Genomic DNA, 10,863 nt, shown 5'->3' with positions numbered 1-10,863 from the left:
TCTCTCTCTATATCTCTCTCTCTCTCTCTCTCTCTCTCTCTCTCTCTCTCTATATATCTCTCTCTCTCTCTCTCTCTCTCTCTCTCTCTCTCTATCTCTCTCTCTCTCTCTCTCTCTCTCTCTCTCTCTCTCTCTCTCTCTCTCTCTATATCTCTCTCTCTCTCTCTCTCTCTCTCTCTCTCTCTCTCTCTCTCTCTATATATATATATATATATATATATCTCTCTCTCTCTCTCTCTCTCTCTCTCTATATATATATATATATATATATCTCTCTCTCTCTCTCTCTCTCTATATATATATATATATATATATATCTCTCTCTCTCTCTCTCTATATATATATATATCTATATATCTCTCTCTCTCTCTCTCTATATATATATATATATATCTATCTCTCTTCAATTTTCCAGGGGGGGGCAAAAAGTGGGGAGTTAAAAATTTGGGCTGGAGCTACGTCATGCGGTGCGCGTAGCGCGCCGCGCCGAAAAATGGGTGTGGTCATGAACCAGAATGTGGGTGTGGTCGTGGGTGGAGACAAGTTTACATGAACTAAGCAATGGTGGGACATTAGATTAGGACAGTGGTGGCGAACCTTTTGGAGGTCGAGTGTCCAAACTGCAAAGTCACTTTACTATCACAAAGTGCCAACAGCAATTTAAAGTAAATACAAACGTTTTAACTCATACATGAACATTATGGAAAATTAAGTTGAAAATAAACTGTGAAGATAAACAATTTCATCCATCGTGTGGTCATGAACCAGAATGTGGGTGTGGTCGTGGGTGGAGACAAGTTTACATGAACTAAGCAATGGTGGGACATTAGATTAGGACAGTGGTGGCGAACCTTTTGGAGGTCGAGTGTCCAAACTGCAAAGTCACTTTACTATCACAAAGTGCCAGCAGCAATTTAAAGTAAATACAAACGTTTTAACTCATACATGAACATTATGGAAAATTAAGTTGAAAATAAACTGTGAAGATAAACAATTTCATCCATCGTACTCCTGAAAAAAATTATTCATTTTTTTTAGAACCTCCCAGTTTCATTTTCTGTTTTAAAAAGCAGAAAAAGTAGGTTTAATGCTATTGTCTCATATGATGATGATTCAGCTTTTTCCATAGTCTCGCAGTTAGCAATCATGTGACCCCCAACAAGACAAATTCAGCAATCATGAGGCCCCCCCCATCAAGACAAATTCAGCAATCATGAGGCCCCCAACATGACCAACTCAGCAATCATGAGGCCCCCAACAAGACAAATTCAGCAATCATGAGGCCCCCAACAAGACAAATTCAGCAATCATGAGGCCCCCAACAAGACAAATTCAGCAATCTTGAGGCCCCCAACAAATCATGAGGCCCCCAACAAGACAAAGTCAGTAACCATGAGGCCCGCAACAAGACAAATTCAGCAGTCATGAGGCACATAAATAGACAGCTTTTCACATAAATAGGCAGAATGCCCCCTTAATATGTAGACACCTCTCACCTGGCAGCAGTTCCCCAAAATACACTCAATCTGACAGCAGTGGTTCCCCAAAAATAGGTAGCCCCAGGTCTATAGGTGTCCCCAGAATAGGTGGCCAGCGGTATAGATGTCCCCAGAACTGGTAGCCAGGGGGTAGAGATGTCCCCAGAACAGGTAGCCAGGGGTATATGTGCCCAGTATATGTAGGCAAGGGTATATGTCCCAGTATATGTAGGCAGGGGGTATATGTCCCAGTATATGTAGCCAGGGGGGATATGTCCCAGTATATGTAGGCAGGGGTATATGTCCCAGTATATGTAGCCAGGGGTATATGTCCCAGTATATGTAGGCGGGGGTATATGTCCCAGTATATGTAGGCAGGGGTATATGTCCCAGTATATGTAGGCAAGGGGTATATGTCCTAGTATATGTAGGCAGGTGTATATGTCCCAGTATATGTAGGCAGGGGTATATGTCCCAGTATATGTAGGCAGGGGTATATGTCCCAGACAGTATATGTAGGCAGGGGTATATGTAGGCAGGGGTATATGTCCCAGACAGTATATGTAGGCAGGGGTATATGTCCCAGACAGTATATGTAGGCAGGGGTATATGTCCCAGACAGTATATGTAGGCAGGGGTATATGTCCCAGACAGTATATGTAGGCAGGGGTATATGTCCCAGTATATGTAGGCAGGGGTATATGTCCCAGTATATGTAGGCAGGGGTATATGTCCCAGACAGTATATGTAGGCAGGGGTATATGTCCCAGACAGTATATGTAGGCAGGGGTATATGTAGGCAGGGGTATATGTCCCAGTATATGTAGGCAGGGGTATATGTCCCAGACAGTATATGTAGGCAGGGGTATATGTCCCAGACAGTATATGTAGGCAGGGGTATATGTCCCAGACAGTATATGTAGGCAGGGGTATATGTCCCAGACAGTATATGTAGGCAGGGGTATATGTCCCAGTATATGTAGGCAGGGGTATATGTCCCAGTATATGTAGGCAGGGGGATATGTCCCCAGAAAAAGTGGCCATGTGTGCAGGAGGAGGGGAGCAGCGGAGAGAAGAGGGAGAGCTATGGGCACTCACCTTAGGGGGCTCTCCCTCCCTCTCTCGCTCTCCCCTCCGGAGTCCGGAATGAAGTGTGCAGCGGCTGGCAGCGGTGGGCGGAACTTACCTCCTCTCGTCGCACGCGCCGGATGGATTAGCCGCTACTCTGGCCTGATCCAGACCAGAGTGCGGCACCAGAACTTCCGGCGCAGGAGCGAGAGGAGGTAAGTTCCGCCCACCGCTGCCAGCCGCTGCACACTTCATTCCGGAGGGGGACAGCGAGGGAGAGAGAGACCCCTAAGGTGAGGGAAGGGGGGGGGAGACGTCCGCCCTTCCCCACTGTGCCCATAGCGCTCTCTCTCTTCTCTGCGTGTTCCCCTCCTGCTGGCTGCACGGGCACGCGGCCAGGGGGGGGGCAGCGGGCGGCCAGGCTCGGGCAGATGCCCGGTTTTGCCATATGTGAGGACGCCCATGTATATATATATATTGTTTTAAACCATTTTCCATTGTTGCCCTGGCTTTATGTTTAGGGTCGTTGTCCCATCAACTCTGACGAGCTTCCCTGTCCCTGCTGAAGGGAAGCACCCCCAGAGCACGATGCTGCCACCACCATATTTGACAGTGGGGATGGTGTGTTCAGAGTGATGTGCAGTGTTAGTTTTCCACCACACATAGCGTTTTGCATTTTGGCCAAAAAGCTCTATTTTGGTCTCATCTGACCAGAGCACGTTCTTCCACATGTTTGCTGTGTCCCCCACATGGCTTGTGGCAAACTGCAAACGGGACTTCTTATGCTTTTCTGTTAACGATGGCTTTCTTCTTGCCACTCTTCCATAAAGGCCAACTTTGTGCAGTGCACGACTAATAGTTGTCCTATGGACAGATTCCCACACCTGAGCTGTAGATCTCTGCAGCTCGTCCAGAGTCACCATGGGCCTCTTGACTGCATTTATGATCAGCGCTCTCCTTGTTCGGCCTGTGAGTTTAGGTGGACGGCCTTGTCTTGGTAGGTTTACAGTTGTGCCATACTCCTTCCATTTCTGAATAATCGCTTGAACAGTGCTCCGTGGGATGTTCAAGGCTTTGGAAATCTTTTTATAGCCTAAGCCTGCTTTTAAATTTCTCAATAACTTTATCCCTGACCAGTCTGGTATGTTCTTTGGACTTCATGGTGTTGTTGCTCCCAATATTCTCTTAGACAACCTGAGGCCGTCACAGAGCAGCTGCATTTGTACTGACATTAGATTACACATAGGTGCACTCTATTTAGTCATTAGCACTCATCAGGCAATGTCTATGCCCAACTGACTGCACTCAGACCAAAGGGGGCTAAATAATTACGCACACCTCACTTTGCAGTTATTTATTTGTAAAAATGTTTGGAATCATGTATGATTCTTGTTCCACTTCTCACGTGTACACCACTTTGTATTGGTCTTTCACATGGAATTCCAATAAAATTGATTCATGTTTGTGGCAGTAATGTGACAAAATGTGGAAAACTTCCAAGGGGGCCGAATACTTTTCCAAACCACTGTATGATTCTGTAGGCTCAATGATGTCACACAGTTGTACCCCCTTTGAAATGTAAAAAGACTTACTCAGTGATCTCTGCTGCCAGAGTTCACTGAGGAAGTCTTTTTACGTTTCAAAGGGGGTACAACTGGGTGACATCATGAGAGTTGCCTTTTCCTGCTACTTAAAGTGAACCTGAAGGAAAAACACATAAAAATGTATACTTACCTCAGTAGCGGGAAATCTCTGGATAGTCCAGAGGCTCCCTGGATCCTGCTAGGCCCCACTGTTACAGCCCTGGGTCCCTTCACATGAGTTTGTTGAATATGTTTCTCATGGTAACACTCCTGCTGTGTATGAGCGCATCCAGACTGGGCTACAGGGCAAGTGCGAGTAAGGTTTTTGCATGCCTAGTAGAACATAGCTGCTCCTGAAGAGCACTGTGAACCAGTTCTCTGCCTCTGTGAACCCCATGCCCAGTATGGATGGTCGAAAGTGCAGCCAGAAGACAAAGAGGGTCTTGTGTAGGCACAGTGGGCTTGAAGAGGGTCTGGGAAGCCTCTGGACCATGGTATGCAGCAGCCCTTATATTGAGCAGCAATCTCCATCTCTAGAGAATATTATTGCAGTTTTGCAGTTTAGCTTTTTGCTGAAAGTATAAATTAGTTAACTTGCTTTACTAACCTGTGGCTTCTCTGACTACTTTGATATCTGTAGGGGAGCCAAGGCCAGATCTCAGGAGCACATAGCTGACAATCTTGCGATACAAACTCTCCAGTTCCTCAGCAGTGCGAGCTCGGCTGTCAGTGATCTCTCGGCTCACAGGCGCAAGTCTTGATTCCAGGACACGATGGTGCTCATCTAGGAACTCTCCTGCATAATGTGCATTGTTAAAGCAAAGGTTCATCATTTCAAATAAGAACGGAAACAAGGAAAATGAGAAACAGAAACAAGGAAAGTAAGAAAACCCATATCGATTTATTGTAGTTTAACTGCAGTAAATTTCAGTCTCTGATTTGCAGAGTGTTTTCCTGCTGCAAATTAATGCAGCCGAATGGTGGCTCCACACATTAGCGCTTAAAGGAAATATCCTGGAATTTTAACGAAATGAGGTCTACTTACCTGGGGCTTCCTCCAGCCCCTGGAAGGCTATGTGTCCCTTGCCACTGCTCCGCTCACAGGCGGTCTCCTTGGGTCCCCTCCATTGCAGCTGGTGACCCGGCGAGGTCGTTATCTATTGCGCCTGTGCAAGTGCGCAGCTCATGTTCATGTAGCCTAGAATGTTCTGCACAAATCTCTCAGCCAAGTAAGTGTGAGGTGCAGAAGATACCGACCCCGCCGGGTCACCAGAGGGGACCCCGGGAGACCAGCTGGGAGCAGAGCTGCAGCAAGGGACACATAGGGCTTGATTCAGTAAACGGTGCTAACCTACTTAGCACGCCTAAAGACTTTAGGCGTGTTAACCAGGGTGCTAAGTAGGTTAGCACTGTTTCTAAAATCAGATCGCGCGCAAAGACCTGTGCGCAAAACATTGCGTGCGCACAGCGCGGTGCGCGCGGAACGTCGCATAGATGTGAATGGGCACTTCACGCGCACTGATCTGATTTTATCACGCCCAAACTGAGTTAAGGCGTGATAATGGCCTTTTCAGAAGCGTGCTAACAGTTAGCACTGCTTACTGAATCGAGCCCATAGCATTCCAGGGGCTGGAGGAAGCCCCAGGTAAGTAGACCTCATTTTGTTAAAAATCCCTGATATCTCCTTTAATATCTGATTTAGTAACCTGGCAACAAGAAACCACCTAATGTTGTATCCGAGTGTGGGTATGCTCAGATGTCCCTTAATGAGGCAAACATCTCTCTACTGCCTGTACCGAGCACTATCAATGCCTGGCCAGTGCACAGGAATAGCTGATCATAAACAGGTACCACCTTCAGCTGCTTATGTAATAGTGGCTTTAGTCATTACAAGTATTACCCGAGGCCACTTTTGTTCTTTTGACAAATAATATGGTTTTGGATCAACACTAGGTCTAATCCTTAGACTAACAGTAAAACTTCAACCCTCCCATATTACAGCAAACATGCAATATAGCATCTCTCCAAATAGCAGGCCGTCACTGTGGTACTACTTTGTCATTTTTTTAATATGATCAATTAATAAGAGCTTTTTTTCTTTTCTGAAGGTGGTGTCAACTGGTCCCTCCTAACACTCTCCCCCGATTGCAGTTAATGTGCCCCACACTCTGCCCATTGCCCCCCTCCTCTTCCCTGTATTCACTGTGCAGTCTATCTCCCTCAGGCTCCTGTCACTGCATGTCACATGATATGCATAAATGGGAGCAGCAGGCAAAGACTGCACAGCGGTTACAGTGAAGAAGAGAAGTTAGGAGGACATGACATGCCATTAGATGAAGGAAAGGTTCGTGCTTTGTTCTGCTTTTGCCACAGACAGGACCGGGTCCCCTTAGCCCCTGATGTCCCCTCCCCCCCCCCCATGCAACTAATGGGTGAAGCTTTACTAAGCCTTAAGGTGGCCACACACGATACAATAAAATTATCCGATTTTACAGCAATTCAATAAAAATGATTGTATCTCTTGAAAAAAAATCGGAAGCTTTATATTTATTCAACTGAAAAATCCGATCGGATTTCAGGTTTTTTTTTCGATTTAAAGCGATCCAGAATGCCAGATATTTCTCTTCAATTTCTACTAAAGATTGTATGGTGTGTGTTGGATTGTCAATTTATTAATATACACACCCTAGCAATTTTCTCAGTTTCCAATCATTTTTATCATAATTGAGGTAAAATTTAACATAGGTGTGTGGTACATTGGATATATTTTTGAAATGTCACAATCATTCAGAAAAATTGATTACAATTGTTAAATTGAACCGATATTTAAAAAATTGTATGGTGTGTGGACACCTTTAGGCAGGCTGTGCAATTTCTAAACTATGGACTTTGATATGTCAAACCAGGAACAAATAAACTGGATACAAGTTTTAAGAAGCCTATGGTTAATATACAAGTTTAACATACAAGATGCCTATGGTTAACATAAAAGTGTAATATATATATATATATATATATATATATATATATATATTTAAAATGGTGGCACACCACTGGCTGCAAAAGATGCTTGTATTGTGGAACAGAAAGACTACTGTACTCATAGGTCCTTCATCAGGTGCACCTGATGAAGGAATACAAGCATATTTTGCAGCCAGTGGTGTGCCGCCTCTTTTTTTTACATAGTTGTATCTGACACCATGTATGCAATCCAGGCGAGGCCTGGCGCCAGCATATCCCCAGAAACCGTTTACCTGGGTCGCTGTCTCCAGGGAATCCTATATAGTCTTTGCAAGTTTTTGATCTGACTGTTTAAGTTATAGACTTGAGAATTTTAATGGAATGAGGGGTCATTCTGGGTACTGTTTTCAGTATCACATCCCCATTCACTACTCAGTATGAAGATGCTGTTCTCCTTCCATAAATCACAGGTACACTTGAATGCTCACCTCTGCTTGTATAATTCATGTCAAAGTAGACTTGCATTTTTATTGTTTCCAGTGATGGACTTTTTGTGTCAAGTAATTTATCCACACAAAGCTGAAATAAAGAGAAATCCAAATACCTGTATTATCAGAGCATAAATACAGTTATAAATACATAGTGGTTTTAAGAGCATTGTAGAAGTCCAAGTTTTTAATGTGGCCCTGTTTTTATGTATATGTAATACAACATTATTATAAATTTATTCTGAATGAAAAGGTGTTATACAAAGTTTGCAAAATAGCAAAGAAAAGACATGCTGCATTAATGAATAAATCCTCAGCACCTCATAACTGCCGGCTTGCTCCCTTCTTACCAAACAATCAGCAAGATCCATGTGAGTTAACTCTGACTGCCCTCCAAACTCTGTTACCTATAACCCTGTCCGGCCAGCCTGTCATCCTCACCCCAGCTATCTTATTATTACCTATAACCCTGTCCTGTCAGTCCTGACCTCAGCCTGTCACCTATCACTCTGGCCTGCCAGCCTGTCATCCTCACCCCAGCTATCGTATTATTACCTATGACCCTGTCCTGTCAGTCCTGTCCTCAGCCTGTCACCTATCACTCTGATCTGCCAGCCTGTCATCCTCACCCCAGCTCTCTTATTATTACCTATAACCCTGTCCTGTCAGTCCTGACTTTAGCCTGTCACCTATCACTCTGACCTGCCAGCCTGTCATCCTCACCCCAGCTATCGTATTATTACCGATGACCCTGTCCTGTCAGTCCTGACCTCAGCCTGTCACCTAACACTCTGACCTGCCAGCCAGGGGATTCAAAGGACGCTAAGGGACCTTGTGGGCTCCTTTGGGGCAGCGGCTGGAGAAAGCCCCAGGTAAGCTCAGTATTGCATTTTTTAGGTCTGTTCAGGGTCACTTTAACATATTTGTTCTGCCCCAAGGACATAAAGTTCAGAAATTAAGAGTAAAATGTTCTGCAAGATGTAATGTGAGTTATTGACATATATGAAAATACTATATATCCTGCATGTATGTTTAGAGTTGATGGTTATAGAGTTATAGCTCACCGAGCCCCCTAGTGGTCAGTCTTTATAATATTAGTAAACTGCAAGGGTTCTTGGGATAGAAAGTTGAATGGCATTGTGGGATTGATTCCACCATTTTAGAACCCTGTCTGTGAACTGTGAGGAAGCACTATCCACCATCTCTTCTCTTGTGGCAGCATTCTTGGTGAGTGACTTATTGTTTCTCACACCTAGTTATTGCTACAGCATCTACTCATAACAGAGACACTCTGTAGTATGTTTCTGCATTGTTAGATTACTCTGTGCTGTGTTCTTATACTGTCTGTCAGGAGCCTAAATGAGCACATGTATAATGCTAAACTGCAATATTGTTTATTAATGCATTGATTGTTGTAATCATATCTACTATGAGAGCCTTATTATACATTCATCTGTTTTCTAGTTTCACCGCCTGTGATTTCAATAAATACAAGACTACTTCAATCAGTCTCACTTATTGGGAGCCAGGAAGGTTTAGCTGCATGTCTTAGCTACACATAGGTCACATGTGTGGGGACAGAACAGTGAAACAAGAGCTGAAACACCAAGAGAGTGACAGATGACTACACAGAGGTCTGCTACTCCAATGCACTGAGCTGCACATGGCAACACAGCAACCCCTATACAGTCAAGTGCTGCAGTGAAACAGATACTTCTAGAGAGCGGTGCACCAAGCTGACTATACAGAGCCCTGCTACACTCCATGCAGTCTCCTGCATACAGCTATTGCAGTCTCTACACAGTCTAGCTCCATCAGTGAAATCTGACTACTCAGACCTGCTAACTAGTCACAGCAGCTACCTGCACGTGATCATCCAGCAACCCTCACATAGTCAAATATCTTCACCATCATGTCACAAAGTCGGGCATCTTTGACATCTTCACTTAAAACAAGATCCAGAGTCAGCGGATCTACTAAGTCATCTATCAGCAATGCAGCCGCCATCGCCCGTGCAAAAGTTGAAGCTGCAAAGGCACGGGCTGCGTTTGCAGAACAAGAATTGCAAATGAAGAAAGAGAAAGCACGCCTTGAGGCCGAAAGTGCTCAGCAGCAGGCATCTATAGAAATGCAGAAAGCCATTCTAGAAGCTAATATGGAGAAACTTACAACAGAGAAAGAAGTTGCAGCAGCCACAGCTGAAGTAGAAGCCCTGGAAAGAGCCGCATCTCTTGGAAGTGAGTATAGAGCATGTAGCAACATACTCGGTGCAGATCTTGACTGCCAAGACTCGCTAAAGCGCACCTCAGAGTATGTAGAGCAACACTCCAGACAACACAGTGACTCTGATCTACAGCAAGAAACAAAACATGTCACTTGTGAGACAATTCTGATGCCTTATAATCCATCACTGAGAGATGACCAGAACCCTCAATCCTGCAAACAAGAGAATACTGATCAACATTACAGCAGCTTGAAGAGTAAAACCCAGCCTCCAAATCAGCAGCAAGAATCTGTCTTCACTCCAAGGCAAGAGCATAGAAGCCAGGGTGAACTTCCAGTTCCTAACAGGTATGATCAAACACCACATACTCACAATATCAATAAACCACCATCTAATCTTACTACTAGCCAAGCCAGTATTGACTTTGCTAAATTCTTGGCCCGGCGTGAGTTAGTCAGCAAGGGACTTGTAAAGTTCACTGATCGCCCAGAAGATTATAGAGCATGGCGATCCTCCTTTCAGAATGCAATCCAAGGTTTAGACTTGTCATATAGTGAAGAGATGGACCTCCTAGTGAAATGGTTGGGGAATGAGTCAGCTGAGCATGCTAAAAGGATCAGAACCATAAATGTAAATTATCCGCATACCGGACTCAGAATGATCTGGGCTAGACTTGAAGAGTGCTATGGATCTGCAGAAGCAATAGAAAATGCTTTGTTTAAGAGGATTGATGACTTTCCTAGGATTGCTAGCAAAAACTATCAAAAGCTCAGAGAACTCAGCGATTTGCTAATGGAATTACAAGTTGCCAAAGCTGAAGGGGATCTTTTAGGACTTGCATTCCTTGACACAGCCAGAGGTGTCAACCCTATAATACAAAAGTTGCCATTCAATCTCCAGGAACAATGGATTAGACACGGCTCTAAATATAAGGAAACTCATAGTGTACCATTTCCTCCATTCATGGTTCTTGTGGACTTTGTATACCATCAAGCAAAAATTAGGAACGATCCTAGCTTTGATCTAATGCTCTCATGTGCTGCTCCACCAGGACTCCAACC

At 44.4% G+C, this 10,863-nt stretch overlaps 1 protein-coding gene across 2 annotated transcripts in view; it reads right to left on the bottom strand.

Moving 5' to 3' along the window:
• The window catches only part of CFAP206 (cilia and flagella associated protein 206), a 93,951-nt gene that overhangs the window by 29,791 nt on the left and 53,297 nt on the right, over nucleotides 1–10,863 (bottom strand). For both annotated transcript variants that reach the window (XM_068279393.1, XM_068279394.1), the window contains exons 8-9: nucleotides 7,579–7,669; nucleotides 4,737–4,925 (exon numbers count right to left, since the gene is read on the bottom strand). In XM_068279393.1, the coding sequence (XP_068135494.1) occupies nucleotides 4,737–4,925; nucleotides 7,579–7,669 (280 nt within the window). The remainder of the gene's footprint in view (nucleotides 1–4,736; nucleotides 4,926–7,578; nucleotides 7,670–10,863) is intronic.

This window comes from Hyperolius riggenbachi, chromosome 4 (genome assembly GCF_040937935.1).
Source record: "Hyperolius riggenbachi isolate aHypRig1 chromosome 4, aHypRig1.pri, whole genome shotgun sequence".
NCBI lineage: Eukaryota > Metazoa > Chordata > Amphibia > Anura > Hyperoliidae > Hyperolius > Hyperolius riggenbachi.
Note: the sequence above shows the minus strand (reverse complement) of the source record. Positions and strands in the feature narration are given on the sequence as shown.